Genomic DNA, 22,291 nt, shown 5'->3' with positions numbered 1-22,291 from the left:
TGCATTTATGCTTTGGTAGCTATAGGAGCCAAGCCATGGTTACACATCTATTGTTTTTTTAAGGTTCTGGGTTTTCTCATTGGAAAAAAAACATAGGCCGCTATAGTCTATCAAGTTGGGAAGTCTTCTTTCCTTTGTTCAGTACTAGTAGTCTCTGGGAGAGAAAAACATGGACTTTTATGAATTGTTGGTCTTCACTGGCAGGTGAGAGAACATCAACATGAAGAAATTCAGAACGTCCGAAATCACATTCACTCATGTTTCTCCAATGTCACCTGTTTTCTCCTGCCACATCCAGGACTCCAGGTGGCCACAAGTCCTGAGTTTGATGGCAAATTGAAAGGTGTGTTACAAATGATGTTATGTTAAACATGTGATTTGATTTTTGGAATTAAGTTGTTACCAGAAAATGTCAATTCAGAATCTAGTGAGTGCTTAAGAGAAATAGTGCGTTCATAGAAAGCATGGTGGTCAGAGTCTGGTTCAGCTCCTGCTCCTGCTTTACTGTGGCCAGCAGAAGTGGCTCACCTTAGTTCTTCCATCTGAGATGATGGTGGGAATACCCATTAGTGATATTTCTAAGAGACACGATATGATTACTGGTTTACAAAAGATAAGACTGCTGAGTATAGGAAGACCAAACAGTAGTCAGCTAATATTTATCAAGTAAAATTGACTTCCCAAAGAAAGATAACATGATGCATGGCTATTGTTTTCATCTTATTTGTGATTATAACAAAACCTGATGCCGAGTCATGAGTTAGTATCAGGAAGCGCTGACTGGATGGTAGCTTAGAGGAGTCTGAGCTGGGGCTGCTCTGCCTGTGGAGCAGCTTTCTTTGTCCCACCGCTTCACTATTTAGCTGATATGTATATCAGAGTTGGGACTCGTGGGTTTCATTACATTATTTTCTTATTTTTGTTCCTTATTCATTGACACATTGAGTTCTATAATGGCTAGCCCTCAGTTTACCCATGTATTAAACTAAGCACTTTTGTTTATAAACTTACCTGAGCTTCTCTGGTTCCAAGTAAAGTAGAAATAATAGTAGTTGCTATTTTTACATGCCCAGTGTGTTCCCAACTATCTTAATCTGTTGGGGCTAGTCTAACCAAATACCTTGGACTGGGTTGCCTATAAACAGTGGAATTACTTTCTTGTTGTTCTGAAGGCTAGAAGTCCAAGATCAGTGTGCCAGCATGGTGGGTTAAAAGGCACATAGGAGAAGCGCCCATTTGCTTCTCCCCCCCCCCTTCCTCTCTGTTTCTCTCTTCCCCTCCCGCAGCCAAGGCTCCATTGGAGCAAAGATGGCCCGGGCGCTGGGGATGGCTCCTTGGCCTCTGCCCCAGGTGCTAGAGTGGCTCTGGTCGCGGCACAGCGACGCCCCGGAGGGGCAGAGCATCGCCCCCTGGTGGGTGTGCCGGGTGGATCCCGGTTGGGTGCATGCGGGAGTCTGTCTGACTGTCTCCCCCCGTTTCCAGCTTCAGAAAAATACAAAAAAAAAAAAAAAAAAGGATGTTCCTAGTCTCAGAGTGCTGGTTGCATCTTCACATGGTGAAGGGGGGAAGGGAGCTGTGTGGGGTCTCTTGTGAGAGCACTAATCTCATGATATAATCACCTCCCAAAGGCCCCACCTACTAAGACTGTCACCTTTAGAGGTCAGAATTTCAACATACAAATTTGAGACGGGTGTACAAACATTGAGACCATAGCACCAGTACTATGCTGGTTACTTTCATACTTAATGCTTCTAGTAATTCTTTGAAGCTGATATTATTTCCTTTTTTATACAGATGAAGAAACTGTTTTAGAAAAGTTAAATAGGCCCTGGCCGGTTGGCTCAGCGGTAGAGCGTCAGCCTGGCATGCGGGGGACCCAGATTCGATTCCCGGCCAGGGCACATAGGAGAAGCACCCATTTGCTTCTCCCCCCCCACCTCCTTCCTCTCTGTCTCTCTCTTCCCCTCCCACAGCCAAGGCTCCATTGGAGCAAAGATGGCCCGGGCGCTGGGGATGGTTCCTTGGCCTCTGCCCCAGGCGCTAGAGTGGCTCTGGTTGTGGCACAGCGATGCCCCGGAGGGGCAGAGCATTGCCCCCCTGGTGGGCGGAGCATCGCCCCCCTGGTGGGCGGAGCATCGCCCCTGGTGGGCGTGCCGGGTGGATCCCGGTTGGGTGCATGCGGGAGTCTGTCTGACTGTCTCTCCCCGTTTCCAGCTTCAGAAAAATACAAAAGAAAAAAAAATAGAAAAGTTAAATAACTTGCTCAGAGTTCACAGCTAGTAAGTGGTGGGGCAGAGATTTACATCCAGATCCTTCTTGCCCAAATCCAGACTGTGCTAAAATAGAAGTTCTTCTGTTATTTGGGGAAGTAATATAGAGGAGATATAATGTTTAGTTACCAGGAGAACTTGACTCAGCTGATCCAAAAAAGTTAATGTACTTTTGTTTACTTTAAGATTTACTTTCCAACTGGATGTAATATTGTAAAAGAAGCCATGTCTGAGTGTGAGAGACTTAACCTTTGCCTTGTTTGTCACTTGCAGGATATATATATTTTTTTAATTTTTTACAAAGACAGAGAGAGTCAGAGAGAGGGATAGATAGGGACAGACAGACAGGAACAGAGAGAGATGAGAAGCATCAATTATCAGTTTTTCATTGTAACACCTTAGTTGTTCATTGATTGCTTTCTCATATATGCCTTGACCGCAGGCCTTCAGCAGACTGAGTAACCCCTTGTTCGAGCCAGCGACGTTGGGTCCAAGCTGGTGAGCTTTGCTCAAACCAGATGAGCCCGCTTTCAAACTGGCGACCTCAGGGTCTCGAACCTGGGTCCTCCGCATTCCAGTCTGACGCTCTATCCACTGCGCCACCTCCTGGTCAGGCATTTGCCTGATATTTTTATGTGGTGGCAGCTTTCCTGATCAGGAGACTTCCAGAGCCTATTAGATGGCAATTCAAAAGTGCAAATTTGGGACCTGGCTTTGGAGAGAAATTTTATTCAGGCAACACTGGAGTTAGCACCTTTTATCAAAAAGCAGTTGTGATTGACTTCACAGTTGGGCATGGAAAGAAAGTTGAGTGTGTATGTGATGTGTCTTTTAGAGGAATAGCACTGCTATTAGATGTACTTTTATCAGACCCGAACTCTGGTTTGTTCCTCATTGGTAGGGAAGTTGTTCAGTGGAACCCTAACTGAGGACGTTTAGGAGAGGGTGGATTAGAGTGATCCCTCACGCCTCTCCTCTTGCTTCAGGGTGATCTCAGCTTATGGGGCATAAACACTCAAAATGCCATTCCTTCGTATTTTCAAGCATTTTCATATTTCAAAACATTGTATTTTAAAACTTTTTATCATGTTATTCGAGGAAATAGAAAGAGCTTTTTAAAGTTCTGAAACCCTGATTTTTGAAATTTTGTATCACTTTTGGGTATGCATACTGTATTTGTTTCCAAGGACTTCTGTGACAATGTACCACAAACTGGGAGGCTTAAGACAACAGAGATTTATTCCCTAACAGTTGAAGAGACCAGAATTCCTAGATGGAGCTGTCAGCAGGGTTGGCTCCCCCTGGGGGCTCTGGACGGAAAACCTCTCCCATGCTTCTCTGCCAGCTTCTAGTGTTTGCTGGCGGGCCTTGGCACTCCTGGGCTTGTAGTTGCATCACTGCAGTTTCTCTCTGTGGTCACACAGCCACTTTCTGTGTGTCCTCTCTTTTTATAAGAACACTCTGGATTTAGGTCCCACCCTAATCTAGTATGATGTTATCTTAACTAGTCACGTCTGTAAAGACTATTTCCAAATAAGGTCACATTCTGAGATTCCAGGTGGACATGTATTTTCTTTTCTTTTCTTTTTCTTTTTTTTTGTGACAGAGAGACAGGGACAGATAGGGACAGACAGGAAGGGAGAGAGATGAGAAGTATTAATTATTCGTTGCTGCACCTTAGTTGTTCATTGACTGCTTTCTCATGTGCCTTGCCTGGAGGTGGGGGCTCCAGCAGAGTGAGTGACCCTTTGCTCAAGCCAACGACCTTGGGCTCAAGCCAGCAACCATGGGGTCATGTCTGTGATCCTGTGCTCAAGCAGAGACCCCGCACTCAAGCCTGCGACCTCGGGGTTTTGAACCTGGGTCCTCTGTGTCACAGTCCGATGCTCTATCCACTGCGCCACCGCCTGGTCAGGCCAGGTGGACAGGTATTTTAATGGGAGGCAGTGTTCAGCCCAGTGCACATATATACAGATTATGAATAGTTTATTACTAAAGATTAAGGGTGTTAAGTTTCATATTTATTATATTTATAAAACAGGGGAAAAATTCTGTATAAGCACCCTTTGCTTCCTTCATCCACATTGCATTGTAAAACCTGCTTAGAGTGTTACAATCTTCCTGTCTTACATGAAAAGGCAGGTACCAGAGGAGGAAATAAATACAAATGACTATGTGTACCCGTGAACATATGTGTAGCAGCACATTAATCAAGGGGGCGCAAGGTACTGGTACACGTTCGTGTCTTTATCCAAGAGGTCTGTCATGAGACACGTTCTCTTCCAATGTTGTGTCTGAACTAGTGTTCTGGAACAGCCTTCCTAGAAGCATTGATAGCTGAGGGTCTGTAGACCGGGTCTAATAGCAGCCTGTGGGGCCCAGATCCTGCTGGTTCCTTGTATGAAATATTCTTGAAGTCTCAATCTTCTCAGTATGATGGAAATTGAAACCATTAAAAAGGTATTTTTGTATAGGTAATACAGTCACATGTTTAAAATCTAGAAAAGGATTCAGAAGTATTAGGTGAAGAGTCTTGCTTCTGTTCATGTGGTTTTCCTGTTACTTTAGTGCAAGCAAGCAAATATGAACACAAACAATAGCACTTTATGTACACTGATTTGTAGTTTTCACTCCAAGGTTGTAAAACATTTGTCCCACTTTTTTTTAAATTTGCAGTTTCATTTTTTACATTATGATTTATGATTCAATTTGGATCCAGCTTATTTTCTGAATGACTACACATTTGTCCCAGCAGTGTTTATTGAATAGTCCAACGTTCCCTCACTGGTTGAAGTGTCACCATCATATATTAAGCCACTAATCAATGTGCAATATGGGGATTAATCCCTTTTTAAAGTTGGTGTAGGCTGTTCTTTGGTGCCATCCTGAGGAGACTGTAGCATTGAGAATATTTACATGGAGATTGGTATGTTTATTTAGGTAGGATGGATAAAAGTTAAAAAAAATAGTTTTGATATCAGGAACTCTTATGATTTAATATGGAGTGAGGATCAGTGGAAATGAAAAGTATATGCTTCTTTAATTTTTTTTTTTTTTTTTTGTATCTTCCTGAAGCTGGAAACGGGGAGAGAGAGTCAGACAGACTCCCGCATGCGCCCGACTGGGATCCACCCGGCACGCCCACCAGGGGCAACGCTCTGCCCACCAGGGGGCGATGCTCTGCCCCTCTGGGGCGTTGCTCTGCCACGACCAGAGTCACTCCAGCGCCTGGGGCAGAGGCCAAGGAGCCATCCCCAGCGCCCAGGCCATCTTTTGCTCCAATGGAGCCTTGGCTGCGGGAGGGGAAGAGAGAGACAGAGAGGAAGGAGGGGGAGTGGAGAAGCAAATGGGCACTTCTCCTATGTGCCCTGACTGGGAATCGAACCCGGGTCCCCTGCACGCCAGGCCGACGCTCTACTGCTGAGCCAACCGGCCAGGGCCATTATACGCTTCTTTTTTTTTTTTTTTTTGTATTTTTCTGAAGTGTTAAGCGGGGAGGCAGGCAGACAGACTCCCACACATACCCAACCAGGATCCACCCGGCATGTCCACCAGGGGGCAGTGCTCGGCCCCATCTGGGGCGTTGCTCCTTTGCAACCCGAGTCATTCTAGCACCAGAGGCAGAGGCCATGGAACCATCCTCAGCGCCTGGGCCAATTTTGCTCCAGTGGAGCCTTGGCTGTAGGAGGGGAAGAGAGAGACAGAGAGAAAGGAGAGGGGGAAGGGTGGAGAAGCAGATGGGCGCTTTTCCTGTGTGTCCTGATTGGGAATCGAACCCGGGACTTCCATACGCCGGGCCAACACTCTACTGCTGAGCCAACCAGCCAGGGCTAGAGAAAAATCTTATGTAGATTTCAATTTATGAGCCATCAATAAATTCTGAATAGATTAGAAAGTTAAATTATAAAAATTAAAACATGGGGAAAAAGTGTATCTTGTAAACAGCATATATCTGAATTTTATTGAGAGAGACAGACACAGACAGGAAAGAAGAGAGATGAGAAGCATCAACTCATAGTTGTGTCACTTTAGTTGTTCATTGATTGCTTCTTATATGTGCCTTCACTGGGGAGCTCTAGCTAAGCCACGGACCCCTTGCTCAAGACAGTGACCATGGGATCATTTTGATGATCCCACACGGAATGACCCTGCCCTCAAGCCAGCGACCTCGGGATTTTGAACCTGGGACCTCAGTGTCCCAGGTCAGCACTCCATCCACTGCATCACCACCTGTCAGGCACATATACTACTCACAAAAATTAGGGGATATTTCAAAATGACTATGAAGCTATAAAATATTCCCTAATTTTTGTGAGTAGTATATATGTGAATTTTTAAAAATCCAATTTGACAATCCATTTTTTTAAATTGGTAAGTTTATGATTCCTGATATGTTGGTTCTAGAGCTATCATCTTGCTTTTTATTTCCACTTTACTCTTTCTGTGCTTTCCCCTCCTACTTATCATGTTTTAATTGAATTTGTTTTCTTGTTTCAATCTCCCAATACCCCCCCCTTAGAATAGGAGTTACACATTTTATTTTTTATTTTATTTATTTTATTTTTTTAAAATTAATAATGAAATAAAGAAAAATAAAATAAAATAAAAATTAAAAAAAAAAGGAAATTATTCCCCCCCTCCTTTTTTCCTCTCCTCTCCTCTCCCCTCTTTCTTGAGAAAATCTTGTGGCGAACTGTGAATTATATTGTATTTAATAGAACAAACAATGCCTGTAATGGAGGGCCTGAATTGGGGAAAAGTAATAAAGGGGCAAGAAAAAATAAAAAATAAAAAAATAAAAATAAAAAATAAAAAAAAGGGGGGGGTATGGACTCACAAAAAGCAAATAATGAAAAAATTTGGATCAAGAATAAAATGATTTGCGTTTAGGTGTTGGTTGACTAAGATTTATGATGAGAGGAATAAGAAGGAAACAAGAAAATGGGGGGACAGATTAAAAAATTACTATTGTATTTAGTGGAACAAGAGCTTGATAAAATGGAGAGCCAGGGATGGGAGCACTGCTAGTGAGTTTAAAAGGTGAAGTAAAAACCCCCCAAAATGCCACAAACATAAGTTTGAGTCCCAGATAAGATAATTTGTTCGTTATTGAGGTTTGAATGAGAGGAGACGTAAAGGAGAAAGGAAGAAACTAATATAGAGGGAGAAAAGAAAGAGAGAGAGAGAAAAAAAGAGGGAACCACTAAAAGAAGAGAAAACAAAAAAGAGGAGAGAGAGAGAGAGAGAGAGAGAGTTAAGAGTTTTGGAGTGCAACCCTCATAGAGAGAAAGGAAGAGGAAAGAAAAGATAATGGGAGATGTAACACTTATGGGTAGTGTAGTTCAAGGAGAGGAGAGAGTAAGACTGTAGAGAGTTAAACGACCAAATTGGAGGAGGAGAAAAAAAACATCAAGGATGAAGATAAGAGAAACAAACGAACAAATATAATAAAATGGGATAGGTTATAAAGTCTGCGGATTATTCTTGATTTTGAGAGGTTATCTTCTTGCTTTTTCTTTTCTCTCCCTCTTCCTGGTCGGTGACTCTGTACCCCGGGTTCTGCCCCTTTGGCATGCTCGGGTAGAGGTTTGCAGTTGATAAGTCTCTATGGCGAAGTCATGTATTGTGCTTCAGTCTCTTTGGCAGTCGAGGCTCATTAGCATTTGTAGGCTCCAACAGTGAGAGAGTCCGTGTTCCTGGAGCCTCTCTCCTAGTCTTTCCTTCCTCAATTAGTAGCCTGATAATCCAGCTATGTGGTTGCTGCTGCCTCTGCCTGGATAGTAAGAGGCTCAAAGAGCTGGCCACTCCCCACTCTATTCCCACTCAGCACAGGGCTCTGGGTAAGGCTCAGTCAGTCAGAGCTGCTAGCATAATCAAGCGGGGCTTCCGCCCACTCAAAGACCTCTGGTTCTGCCACTCTGTCCGGTAACATGGGCGGGCACCCACTCCCGGGGCGCTTGGAGTAAACTCTCGCTCACTATCTGCGCGCGTAGACCAGGAGGTCAGGCCGGAAGTCTCGCCCTCTGAGTGAAAACCCCCGCCCGCACTGAAAAGTTCCAGTGTTGGAATTGGCTCTTGCTCCCTTCCCGTGCGCGGCTCCCTCAGGGTGCTGGGGCGGCCTGAGATTCCACCTTTTGGCCCACACAAAGGCCCCTGACTCTGCCCCTCTGTGGGATAACACGGGCAGGCACTGCCGAGGCACTCGGAGGAATCTCTCGCTCACTATCTGCGCATGCAGACCAGGATATCAGACCAGCGGCCTCACCCTCTGAGTGAAACCCCCTTCCGCACGGAAAAGTTCCACCGTTGGAATTAGTTCTCGCTCCCTCCCCGTGTGCGGCTCTCCCAGGGCGCTGGGGCGGCCCGGAGGCTTTCGGCCCACACAAAGGCCTCTGACTCTGCCTCTCTGTGGGGTAACACGGGCGCCCACTCCCAGAGCCTTGGAAGGAATCTCTCGCCCACTATCTGCGCGCCGACCAGGAGATTGGGTAAAATGGCTGCCCCACTTGTCTTTCTTTGTCTGGGTTTGGCGTGAGTGTTAGCTGTATTGCCCGGGTTGTCACAGGAACAGTTTTTCCTCGGCTTGAATCTCCGTGCCACAGCCTGGTTCGGCCGTATGTGCCACGGCCTGGATCTATTCACCCCCTTTGCCCGCCTTAGTTTCTATATTCTCAGTTTCCAGTGAAAGCCGCCCTGTTTAGGTTAGTGAGGAAGGCGGAGCATTTCTTACTTCCTATTTCCTTCGGGGTTTGGTTATATATTTAGCCAATTTTTCGCTCAATCATACCTTTGGGTGTATTGCGAAACATCTGGAGGCTCCAAGGATAGGTTTTTCTGTTTCTGTTTGAAGATCTTGTTGAGTTTTGGGGGAGATTTATCGGTATCTCTTCCTACCCTGCCATTACTCTGACGTCATCCCCCGAATCTACACATTCTATTTTTATCTTTTTAGTTCTTGAAATTTTCCCACACATACTTATTTAAAATGTAAATAAATACCTTAATCTTTTTTGTAAGTAATGTCAGAGCTTTAGAACAGTTTGACTGACTGATTACTTTCCTCCTAATAGTGTTTTTGTATTTTTCTGAAGCTGGAAACAGGGAGAGACAGTCAGACAGACTCCTGCATGCGCCCGACCGGGATCCACCTGGCACGCCCACCAGGGGGCGGTGCTCTGCCCCTCCAGGCGTCGCTCTGCCGTGACCAGAGCCACTCTAGCGCCTGGGGCAGAGGACAAGGAGCCATCCCCAGCGCCTGGGCCATCTTTGGTCTGATGGAGCCTTGGCTGCGGGAGGGGAGGAGAGAGACAGAGAGGAAGGAGGGGGGGTGTGGAGAAGCAAATGGGCGCTTCTCCTGTGTGCCCTGGTCGGGAATCGAACCCGGGTCCCCCACACGCCAGGCCGACGCTCTACCACTGAGCCAACCGGCCAGGGCCCTCCTAATAGTGTTTTAGCTTTGTTTTCTTTTTAACCTCACCAATTAACTGTCATTGATATTATATAAGATACTATGTGTTTAGCTTTTCTTACCTGTTCATTGATCTCTTTGCTCACCTTTCCTTCTGGTATTACAGACCTTCCTTCTGGAAACGTTTTCCTTTGCTGTGCTACAGTTTCACTGTTGTGGACTATTTCTTCTTAACCTTCTTGTTAGGTGCTGTGGTTTCTGAAGCTGTGGACTCATGATCATCAGTGTTGAGAATTTTCAACCCTTATCCCTTGTATTATTGCCTCTAATTTATTCCCTTCTGCTAGGACTGCATTCATTCATTCATTCATTCATTCATTCATTCAGTGAGAGGAGGGGAGGCAGACAGACTACCACATGTTCCCCTATTGGAATACACCCGGAAATCCCACTAGGGGACAATACTCTACACATTTGGGGTGTTGCTGTGTTGCTTAGCAACTGAGCACTTAGCTCCAGAGGCAGAGGCTATGGAGACATCCTTAGTGCCAAGGACCAACTTGCTCCAATCCAGTTTTGGCTGCGGGAGGATGAGAGAGAGAAGTGAGAGGGGGAGGGATGGAGAAGCAGGTGGGCGCTTCTCCTGTGTGCCCTGACTGGAAATTGAATCCGGGACTTCCACACGTCAGGCTGATGCTCCACTGAGCCAACTGGCCAGGGCCAGGACTGAAATTACATGCATTAAATCTTCTCATTTTACCTTTTGTATCTTAATTATTCTTTTTTACCCCATCATCCAACCTCTCTGTACTGCCTTTTGGGTACATTATTCAGATCTGTTTTTACCTCCAGAGAAGATTAGTGTTTGCTCCTTCAGGGAGCTAGGGACTTACTAACCTGGGACCATTCCCACCCCCCTCTGAGAACCAGTTTAATTTAGGAGTTAACTTTGTCAACCGTTTAGACACCCATCACAGTGAATAGTCTCAAATTAGCCCCGGCTTCACATGTACTGAGCTCACTGCTCCGCTTCCAGCTCACACCTCCCGCTGCCTGCGCAGTGCCTTGCAGCTCTGCCGCCTCCGAGCCCAGCAGTGCACTGATGTATGTTTTGTGCAGGATCTTGTTAGGAAGCAGTTCTTTTCAGATTCTCTAGTCTGTAGTACTGTCAGAAGCAGGAGTCTCAAGATACTATTTTTCACCAATTTTAAAAACAGTAAAAATCTCTAGTGCGTTAAAAGTAGTAAACGTGCCTTCTCAATATGTTGGTTGGTATAAATTGGTACAATCTTACAAAAACAATTTGCAATATATAAGAGCCAAGAAAGGAATTGTAAGGATGTTTTAAATGGTGATCATGATATCTGATGGTGGGCTTTATAGATTTTTAAAAATAGTTTTGAATGTTTCCCAGGAATCTACATTGTCATTATAGTACTGAGTAATCCTTCTTAGAGGATCATATAATGTAAGGAAATAATTTAAGGAAATAAAAAGAACCTGAAGTCTTCTCAGCAGAGATTTTTATGGTGATATTTGTCATTGGAAAAATATAGAAACCACTTTTGTTTTATTCACTGCTCCGTCCCCAACTCTTACAATGATGCCTGCCACAAAAAGGTGCTCAGAAATGGTTGAATGGCTAAATGAAACGGAATGTCTTGATTTTATGAGTTAGAAGGGCTCTGGAGTGTTGAAGAGCTCCTACCTTAATGTGGGTTTCTACCCTCTTTTTTTTCAGTTGATAGTTTCAGTTATTGGAAACCTAGGAAGATGTTAGAATGTATAAATCAGATTCCCGTGTCTTCAGAGTTGGACCAGCTGGTTCTCACCTCGAGGACAGAGCTCTGTTTGTTGGCTCTACTGTGCCCTCTGAGGGAACTTTGGAGAAGTGGTGAGAATCTGACATCTTTCTGAGAGAGCAAAGTCCTTTGGGTTGGTCCATAGGGCTGCTCTGAGGACCTGCTAGACAAGAATACCATGAAGTTGCCTGACCTGTGGTGGTGCAGTGGAATAAAGCATAGATTTGGAACACTGAGGTCGCCGGTTCGAAACCTCAGGCTTACCTGGTCAAGGCACATATGGGAGTTGATGCTTCCTGCTCCTCCCCCTTCTCTCTTTCTCTCCCTCTTTCCCTCTCTCTCCTCTCTGAAAATTGAATCAAGTCTTTAAAAAAACAAAACAAGAGCCTGACCTGTGGTGGCGCAGTGGATAAAGCGTCGACCTGGGAATGCTGAGGTCGCTGGTTCGAAACCCTGGGCTTGCCTGGTCAAGGCACATATAGGAGTTGATGCTTCCAGCTCCTCCCCCCTTCTCTCTCTCTCTCTTCTCTCTCTCTCTCTCTCTCTCTCTCTCCCCCTCTCCTCTCTCTAAAAAAAAAAAAAAAAAAAAAAAAAACCAAAAAATTAAAAAAAAAAGAATACCATGAAGTTCCAGTGCTTCTACTTCTTTTTTTTTTTTTTTTTTTTAAAGATTTTATTTTTTCATTACAGAGAGGGGAGGGAGGGGGAGGAGCAGGAAGCATCAACTCCATATGTGCCTTGACCAGGCAAGCCCAGGGTTTTGAACCGGCGACCTCAGCGTTTCCAGGTTGACGCTTTATCCACTGCGCCACCACAGGTCAGGCACTTCTACTTCTTTTAACATTAAAAAATGAGCACAAATAATGAAATGGATAAGTAGAGATTTCTGATGGCTTCGAGGGGATCATGAGGGTGTGGCAAGGGCCTGGCCTTAGAGAACTTGAGTGGTTGATAATTGATTTTTGAAGACCTTGTTAATGAAATCCTTTAAAAAGTGAAATTTGTTGAAAGGCTAGGGAGTAGACTTGAACCTCCCAGAATGAAAAGCAGGGTGAGGTTATGCTGCATATTCTCTTCTGGGCTAGGAAGGACTCAATACTATTGCAGAAGGGGCGGAGACAGTGCGGGTCACGAGAGCAGAGACCATCTGTCTGTTCTGGTTGTAGCCAGGAAGGGGCAAGGGGCAGACGGTCTGGGACCCTGCCCTCCACTTTGAACTAGCTAGCATATGTTCAAACAGTTAGACCTGAAGATTGTTTCATGCTCACCTTGGTCGCATTGTCTGTTTGGCTTATTGTTTCCTTCTTCATGGTTCCGTGAACAGATATTGCCAGTGAATTCAAAGAGCAGTTACAGATACTGATACCATATGTATTAAACCCAGCAAACTTAATGGAAAAGGAGATCAATGGCTCAAAAGTCACCTGTCGGGGGCTATTGGAATATTTTAAGGTAATTATGGGTTTTAATTATTATAATGTTTGACTTTTGGTAAAACTGGTCTAGGTTGTTAACCAACTTGAATTTCAATATTTTAAAGCTTGGGCGCAATGGTGAGAGGCATTTTCAGACTTCGGTGTCCTTCCAGGGACGGGCCACGGGGTGGCAGTATCAGCCTAAGAATCAAATGGATGTTTTTTGCACTCTCTAGAGGAGTGGTTACTGTGGCTAAAGGAAGATTGTTCCTCAAGGAAGATGGTGTGTACAGGAGGTGGTTAGGAAGTTGCTGTGAGTAGGAGGAGACGGCACCTAGATGAGACATGGCTACCTCGAGGCGGATGGTCACTGCCCACAGGTAGTGCTGAGGCCAGTGTGCATGGGAAGTCTGGTGGGAATGTTAGCCCTGGCGGGCTCGTGCTGCTTCAGAACATTTTTAGTTAACTAAAAATGCTAACATGCACTCAAAGGTGTGTTGTGCTTTTGCTAATTCCTTGGTGTTGATCTAGGTCTTTAGGAAAATGCAGTGTTTGGTTACTGTTTCTACAGATTAAAAGTATGATTAATTATAACGGAATAACATTCTTGGTAACTGTTTTTCTGTTTTTACTTTAAGGCATATATTAAAATTTACCAAGGGGAAGATTTACCTCACCCCAAATCCATGCTTCAGGTATGCAGTCCTCGGACGTCCTAAGTGGTAACCTTCCATTATGTGAGTTGACCCGGATCCAATAAGCAGAGTCCTTTTAGAAGACAGCGCTGTGCTCTCCTTTCCTATTATGTTGAGCTCTGTTCATTTTCAGCATATTTTCCAACAGAGTGGCTGCCTTCTGGTTTTCTTGTCTATATTCTTGGTGGTTCAGCTTAAACAGAATGACCTCTCTTAGGCCTGGTCTTCCCACCAAACATACCGTGAAAATGCTGTTTTATTATTCCCAGGGAAGACATCCCCGGTTATGTGAGACAGGTCATTCTTCTGTTGTCTGCTCCAGCAGAACATGGCTGATGTTTCTATTTACTGTTACCTCATCGAGTTTTTACTTCCAATTAGTTTTGTTTTCAGCATTTTGGTATTTTCACAGTGTTGTTTTGTTAAAACGTAATTTCTGACTTTCATGTACTGAGCATAAGGTCATTTATTGCCAAATGTTTATTCCTTTAGTAGAAAGACGTTTTCATCAGGAAGCTAGAGTTTGGGATTGACATTGTAAAGATAATTTGTTTCCCTTTTTTGACTTACATCTATTTTTTAACATTAAAAATCTAAGCAAAGAAACTGATTTTTCAGAGGTTTAATCTATGATAAAGGTTTTTTTTTGTATTTTTCTGAAATGAGAAGCAGGGAGGCAGAGAGACAGACAGACAGACTCCTGCATGCGCCCGACAAGGATCCACCCGGCATGTCCACCAGGTGGCGATGCTCTGCCCATCTGGGGCGTCGCTCTGTTGCAACCAGAGCCATTCTAGCTCCTGAGGCAGAGGCCATAGAGCCATCCTCAGCGCCTGGGCCAACTTTGCTCCAGTGGAGCCTTGGCTGCAGAAGGGGAAGAGAGAGACAGAGAGGAAGGAGAGGGGAAGGGTGGAAAAGCAGATGGGTGCTTTTCCTGTGTGCCCTGGCTGGGAATTGGACCTGGGACTTCCACATGCCGGGCTGATGCTCTACCGCTGAGCCAACCGGCCAGGGCTATAAAGATTCTTATATATGAGAACATTTTGTCAGAAAAGGTGTACGGTATTTTATTTAATAGATTGGGTTATATGAAAACCTAAAAAATAGCAGAAAGATAATAAAAAAGGGAAGAATGGTGAAGAAGGTGAGAGGAAAATTTTACATGGTTATTTGTAGGAGAATGTTGAAAGAGGAAGGATTTATAGCTTATGCTTTCCTTTCTTAAAAGGCCACTGCTGAAGCCAACAATTTAGCAGCTGCAGCCTCTGCCAAAGACATTTATTACAACAACATGGAAGAGGTATGTCGGGTAGATGTCTTATTCGGAAATATCTATAACTTGGACATTGCTGCTGACTTCAAAAGCCCACATGCGAGCCTGTTTATGGTTCTTAAGATGATGAAGCGACACGGCTGTACTCGGTGCCCCTGGTCATGAGGGCTCGTGACTAGACCTGTTTCTGCCCGGGCCCTTGCAGCGTCACGGCTCTCTCGGGGCCACGTGTCCCTGCAATTCAAGGGTTCTTGCAGAGGCAGTGGACCTAGGCTTTATTGGTCTTGGTCATCATTTTAAAGTTAATTTCTAATATTTTAAAATATTCTAAGGTTTTCACTTTTTAAATTTTATTTGACACTCTTTTTGAAGGAATCTTCAACACATCGCGTCTTTACTCTTTTTAGGTGTGTGGGGGAGAGAAACCTTACTTGTCTCCGGACATTCTGGAGGAGAAGCACTGTGAATTGAGACAACTCGCTTTGGACCATTTTAAGAGGACCAAGAAGATGGGTGGGAAGGATTTCAGCCTTCGCTACCAGCAGGAGCTGGAGGAGGAAATCAAGGACCTCTATGAAAACTTCTGCAAGCACAATGGGAGCAAGAACGTCTTCAGCACCTTCCGGACCCCCGCCGTGCTCTTCACGGGCATCGCGGCTCTGTACATAGCCTCCGGCCTCGCTGGCTTTGTCGGTCTGGAGGTCGTGGCCCAGCTGTTCAACTGTTTGGTTGGACTGCTGCTCATAGCGCTGCTCACCTGGGGCTACATCAGGTATTCTGGTCAGTATCGGGAGCTGGGCGGAGCTATCGATTCTGGAGCAGCCTACGTGTTGGAGCAGGTAAGCAGTGCGGGCGCAGAGCCCGGGCTGACAGCGGGCAGGTGTTTGTGTTTCTTTTCTTTAAAAGTCTTATTTACTGATTTTAGAGAGGAGAGAGAGAGAAAGGGTGGGGGCTGGGGGGAGGAGCAGGAAGGATCACCTGTAGTAGTTGCTTCTCGAATGTGCCCTGACCGGGCAAGCCCAGGGGTTTCAAACCTGACCTCAGCATTCCAGGTCGACACTCTGTCCACTGTGCCGCCACCGCAGGCCAGGCAGATGTTTGTGTTTCTGTTGTAAACTCTCCATTTGGAAAACCTTCCTAGTGAAGAAAAGCGTGAGAAACTTTCCCTGGCTAATTTTTTTCTCATAGGCATCCTGTTTTATTAATATTTAATTTGGATATATTGTTTTCATGGCTAGGGATTACCCTTCAATGCAAAAAGTGTTCCAACTTAGACATATCACAGGCAACTTCTAACTATGTTCTTCAGACACAATTCCTGTGTGATTCTTTCCCTTATCCAAGCTTAATTTGCTTTATTAAAAATCAAGAGCTTTGAAAAATATAAACTTAACAAAATTTTTTTGTTTCAAATTTTATTAATGGATGGCATTTCTTTCACTTAAATTCTTCCAAAAAGTCAGTGGCTCTTGACATTGACAGGATCTCTAGGCTTATAGATCTTTGAGATGCTGATGGGTTTCTTTTTCTGAGTAGCATGAACAGATCAGTTAAGTTAGAAGGCTGTGAAGCCGGGAGAGCTGCCCCGTACGAGAGCAGAGGCTCAGCTAACTCTTGGGAGTTAGTTGCTGTCACAGGCTCCCTTCCCCGCCTATAGTCCCCTATTTTCTGTAATATACCGGTGATGTACACAGAAATTTTTGAAAGTTTATTTATAAGGACTTAGTCTCTTGATTCTGGGTTGTATTTGCTTAACTTACGTGTTGAACCAATGGACTTTTGCAGGCTACTTCTCATATTGGTAATTCCACTCAGGCCTCTGTGAGGGATGCAGTTGTTGGGAGAGCCCCCGTGGATAAAAAAGCTCAGTAGCATCTTAACAAGAGGATCCAACAAGAACCCACCGGCCCCTACTTACTTCTGGGTTTCTACTGCAGCCACAGGTGCGGGTCCAGGAATGGAGGCCTGGGACCAGCCAGGAAGCGTTGAAACGTGGCACCAATAAATGAACAGACCTTTCCTGTGGTTGCAGGTTCTTCAACACACTTCCATTTCTGTTGGAAGCATTTCTTTCCCTTGCTGATGATATAAAATCCAAGCCTGTGTCTCTGTTTCTTGTTACTCTCTGCTTTGTGCACTTTATGGGGAAAAGCTGAAGTTAAAAATGGAAATGTGGGTTTAAGTCCTTTATGTGCCACATAGTGCCTTTTAAGACTGAATCTGTGCTTTTGTGGGCCGAGGGGGAGGCCTGAGGACAGCCCCGTGAACGATGCTCTTTGGGGTGAAGCTTCTCGGTTCTTTTATACCTTACTCTATTGAGGATTCCTTTTTAAAAGTTTACAAAACTTGCAAAAGCTTCAGAACTAAAGACTGAAAATGATGCCATTACACTTTTAAAATCTTAATAGTGTTAGAGAATCTGCTGCCAGTGTGGAAAATGATAGCGTGTTTAATCTACCGTTGACTGAAGTTTAAGCTTTTTTACTACCTGGTGACAGGCAGTTTTGTTGGAACATAGTCTTTTCTTCCTTCCTTCCTTCCTTCCTTCCTTCCTCCCTCCCTCCCTCCCTCCCTCCCTCCTTCCCTCCCTCCCTCCCTCCCTCCCTCCCTCCCTCCCTCCCTTCCTTCCTTCCTTCCTTCCTGAAAAGAGAAAATATGCCTCGAAGAGCCAGAGAGGTTCATAATAAAAGGAATGAGCTTGATAATTTAAGGAAAAAACTAGAGTTTAAATGAACCAACCATGTGACCTCTGAAAAGCCGCTTGAACTTGTGCCTTGGTCAGATTCCCTGTTAATAGGTTTATATACATATATGTATTAGACACTACTCACACACAGTTGTCATCTGAGAGGTGGTTTTTGAGAGTTCTGCATAAGAACAAAACTAGTACGAATCAGAGGAAAGAAGTTACCAATGTTATTGTCTTTAAGTGATGTCCTGTTTCACGTGGCTTAGCAGTAAATCAGGCTTTATCCTTAATGTTTATTTGCATCCTCCTATGCACTAATATTTTTAATAATGGAGCTAAAACTGTCCATTTTATTTAGTGAGTCTTCCTTATTCGACTTGACCTGTCTGGTAGCTTTAAAATAGTTTTGGCTTAGTTAAGGACCAAAGCCCCACCGAAATATGGACACTATTTACAAGTATCTAAAAATTCTTTTTTATTTACCTTGATTGTGTGATAAAATTTTTTTATCTGTTAGTTTCCTTTGACTTATATTGGTGAATTATTGTGGGTTTTAAAACCAAAATTTACCTGCAAATATTTATATAAACATTCAGGTATGTGAGCCTTAATTCTTAAGAGAATTTCATTTTGGGGGGGAGGGAGGTAGGAAGGGCTTAGGCAAAATCTGAATAAATTCAGTATATATGAAGTATGAGTGGAAAGTAGGAAAAAAGAAAGTTTCTTCTAGAATATAATCTATTATTTTTTTTGACTACTTTAACACTTTACCATTCAAGTATTTTTATACATCCTGAATTAATTCCAAGCATTTTATATATTTTTCACACATACCATCTTGTCCTGAATATTCTTGCTATTTTATTCACTTGCTGTTAAATTTTAGAAAAATTTCAGTTCTAAAAACTGTTTACTTGCATATCAGTGATGCTTAGCTCTGTTAAGCTGAAAGCTTAATTTTGAATATTTAGTGCTTTTCAGGTGGCCTTTCATCTTCCTGCAGGGTCATACTATTAGCTAGCAGATGTTAATTAAAAACCAACCCATAAAATCACTTGAGTCTAAGGTGAAAACATCAGTGTAATGGATGTTTTGCTAGAACTAAATTGCTGTTATTGAGTTTAATAAACCTATTATTTGCATGTTTTACCGGTACTTTTTGCCTTACAGATGCTGAGATACTTAGCTTTTAATACATTTTATAAGCATATTTATAGATTTCAGAAGAATTGTCTAGATTGGTTCCACTTTTAATGGTGAGAAAAGGATAATGTGTCTAAAACTTATTTTAATACTAAAGGATTAGATTTTTTAAAATAAAAAATATGGTAATATATGAGTTAATGAAATCCTAGGATTTATTTACTGTTTAAGTTCACCATTTCTGCTTTGATCTTAAAGGAGTAACTTGGTTTAATTATCCTTAATGATGGGGAAGCCTTATTTTTTTGGTCTTTGTTAACATACACTGTTCACAAAAATTAGGGAATGTTTTACTGCTTCATATGCATTTTGAAATATCTCCTATTTCCGTGAGCAGTATATTTTTACTCTGAAAAGTGTTTATAAAATTTTTTTCAGTGAGGATTCTTAAGAGTTTGCTTTGCCCCCCCCCCTTTTTTTAGCAGTAAACCGGTGACTTTATATTGACTTTTTCTATAAAAGATGCATTCTTGTTGCTGGCCTAAACAGCACTGGGGAGGCTTATAATGAGGTTGAAAAGAATGTCTGTTACCTCCTAACTTCCCCCTGCCCGTAGTTTGTGGGTCAGTTCGCAGCGAGCGCTCAGGCTCGGTTCTTAGCTTTGTCGCTCCGGGGCTCCGCTCCGCTGGCCTTGTGCACAGCAGTTCTCAGCCGTCCCTAAGAGTTCCTGGCCACCTTCCTGTTAGCATAGTAAGGGAGGTTTTCAAAATCTTCTATTGAAAGAACTTATTTCAGAAGAAGTTGCATGTTTTTTGTTTTTGTTTTTTTTTTACAGAGAGAGAGAGAGAGTGAAGGATAGACAGGGACAGACAGACAGGAACAGAGAGATGAGAAGCATCAATCATTAGTTCTTCGTTGCGCATTGCGACACCTTAGTTGTTCATTGATTGCTTTCTCATATGTGCCTTGACCGTGGGCCTTCAGCAGACCGAGTAACCCCTTGCTCAAGGCAGCGACCTTGGGTCCAAGCTGGTGAGCTTTGGCTCAAACCAGATGAGCCCGCGCTCAAGCTGGCGACCTTGGGGTCTCGAACCTGGGTCCTTGGCATCCCAGTCCGATACTCTATCCACTGCGCTACCGCCTGGTTAGGCAGTTTTTTTTTTTTAAATACTTCCAATTAGCTTAGTAAAAATAATAGAACCAAAATTGTGATTCTTTCATGGAGAAATCTTTATTGGTTTGTAGACAAAATGAGGGCAAACTACCATGTCATGTGTAATGATAGAGACATCTTCAGAGTCACTCCATGGAGGTTTGTGTTAGCACCCATTTTACACTTGGTAAAATTGCCTGGGAACAGTTTTTGCTTTCTGTGTTCTCTCTCTTCTCTTACATGGAGGAATGTGCTTTAGGCAAACAGCTGCCGTGCCAGCAGCTTGATTCTTCTGCGGTCACACCGGTGTCCTGGCTTAATGAAGACAAACTTCTGTTTGTCTAAGTGGTTTTTCACAATGACATTAAGGACCCCATTGTAAAAGACTGTTTACGATCGGATAGTTTTCCTTAACATTAAATCATACTGTAGCTATGTTTTGGGTAGTGGTTCTTACCTACTTTGGAGTGCATAAGACATACCTGGGATCCTTGTTTTAAAAAAGCTTGAATTCTCGGCTTTACATCCAGGGGTTGCCTCAGTTGCTCTGGGCTGTGACCCCGGAATCACTACTTTTAGAAACAGTATGGCAGGTGGTACAAAGGCAACAAAGGTTGCGAAGTGCAATTCAGTATGGCCTGGAGGCAGGTGAGGTGGTCTGCCAGATACAATCACTGGGCGTTTGCAGTGCTCAGAGTACTAAGAATGCCTGTAATTGAGAGGATTAGCTAAACTGAAAGCGGGTTTTCAAAATTAGATTGTCATCATGCCTTCTCTGAAAGATGTATGTGCAAGTATCCAGTTCACTAGCAGGTGTCACTAGGATTAAAAAACCAATTTTGAAATTGTGTTTCTTTTAAAAAGCAAAATTCGGCACTGTGACTTGAACCCCTAAGTCACACACCTTAGAAAACCTTAAGCCATCGATAAAAATAATGAACAAAAAGGAAGGAGAGGATCATAACTGAAAATTAGCAACAAAAGTAGCCCATATGAGGTATTTTTCAAAATAGATCTAGGGTCAGGAAGATCTGAAAAATTTTCCTTCCTTGGGAAGGAATTTCATGTCCCAAGAACTAAAATTTAAATAGTGTTCTTATGATCAAGGGAAGGTTAACTTGATTCCAAAGCTTTCCAGTTGAGATGAATAAATGTTGTCATGGACTGAAGCCTTAAAGGAGCTCACGTTAATCTTGAACATATATAATTTTTCTTCTTAAATTTCTTTAAAAATGATTTGTTAAAAGTGCTTTCTCCTATATCCTTTACAAATGGCTTTAAAATTTAATAGACTTTTTAAAAAGTGCTGTAGGATGAGATTATGCTATTAGTATATTAAAAGCATGTTTGTTTCTTAGTTGTAAGGTCATTTAATGGAATAAAGATCTCAGTATCACGTTTGTGGTTTGTTTTTTCTTCATTAATCATGGGAAGGTCTGTGCAATGGTTTTGCGTGTGGCAAAGCAGGTAGGGTAGCTAAGGGGACAGTGGTGTCAGACGTAGGAGTGGTAATGTGGGCTGAGTCAGCGTTCTCTGTCCTACAAAACAGTATTGAGCTAGTATCTGACCAGCATAGTGCCAGAGAGGGCTGTGCCCCTGCTGGTGTTGCTTACAGTCAAATACAATTGTATTTATAGTAACATGGCCCTCTGAGGACCCTTGAATTGTGGCAGTTTCCTTTGGTTGTCCCATCTGAATCCAGCTGGTTAAATGGGGGAGGTAAAGTGCCACTGACAGCCTTCCCTTTCATCGGCCACCTTGCAGGCAGTGGAGAGGTTGCATTGAACAACTCATGTTGACTAATCACTAGATATTCCCTATTTATCCCTACAGTGAAAAAAGCATTTTTTTCCTAGTTTGAAACACACTGGGTGGGGCCAGTAGTCTCCATCCATCCATCCATTCATCCATCCATCCATCCATCTATCCCAGGTGGTGGTCAGGTGTCAGGCACAATGCTAGGTGTTACACTACACTGAGCTCATCACAGTTTTGTAGGGAAGGGACAAACCCACATGTTGGTATGACTTGAGTATAGTGACAACACGGGTGCTACCAGCAGTGTTGATGCTTGTATCACTAGAAGCTGGGGAGAGGGAAGGGTCAGGGTAGGGAAGGTGGTAATGCGTGGATGGGGAGGAGTCAAGCAAACTGGCTTGTTTCTGGCACATCGAAATTCTCGTCTTTGGTTACCATATATCCATTTGCCAGTGATAAACCCAACAACTCTGGTTAGGTTTTAAAACAAGGAGTGGTAACTGGGAAAATGTAACTGGATGTCTAGGAGTAAAACTGACATCAAGCACTGAGAGGAATCAAATGTCAACAGGCTGTACTCTCAAGGTTACAGCGGCTGAATTAGCTGCTTTGGCAGAAGGAAGCCCGTCCAGCTGCAGGGAAGGTGGGCACAAACGTTCCAGGCTTATATCATCCCACTTTTATA

General features: G+C 43.5%; 1 protein-coding gene across 2 annotated transcripts in view; it reads left to right on the top strand.

Annotated features, from left to right (window-relative positions):
* The window catches only part of ATL3 (atlastin GTPase 3), a 40,201-nt gene extending 20,643 nt beyond the window's left edge, over positions 1-19,558 (top strand). For both annotated transcript variants that reach the window (XM_066251823.1, XM_066251822.1), the window contains exons 8-13: positions 205-343; positions 12,805-12,932; positions 13,534-13,590; positions 14,819-14,890; positions 15,271-15,702; positions 16,649-19,558. In XM_066251823.1, the coding sequence (XP_066107920.1) occupies positions 205-343; positions 12,805-12,932; positions 13,534-13,590; positions 14,819-14,890; positions 15,271-15,702; positions 16,649-16,735 (915 nt within the window). In that variant the 3' untranslated portion in view covers positions 16,736-19,558. The remainder of the gene's footprint in view (positions 1-204; positions 344-12,804; positions 12,933-13,533; positions 13,591-14,818; positions 14,891-15,270; positions 15,703-16,648) is intronic.
* The last annotated feature ends 2,733 nt before the right edge of the window (positions 19,559-22,291 follow it).

The sequence above is a fragment of the Saccopteryx bilineata genome, chromosome 1 (genome assembly GCF_036850765.1).
Source record: "Saccopteryx bilineata isolate mSacBil1 chromosome 1, mSacBil1_pri_phased_curated, whole genome shotgun sequence".
NCBI classification, from domain to species: Eukaryota; Metazoa; Chordata; class Mammalia; order Chiroptera; family Emballonuridae; genus Saccopteryx; species Saccopteryx bilineata.
This window is presented reverse-complemented; position numbering and strand designations above follow the sequence as displayed.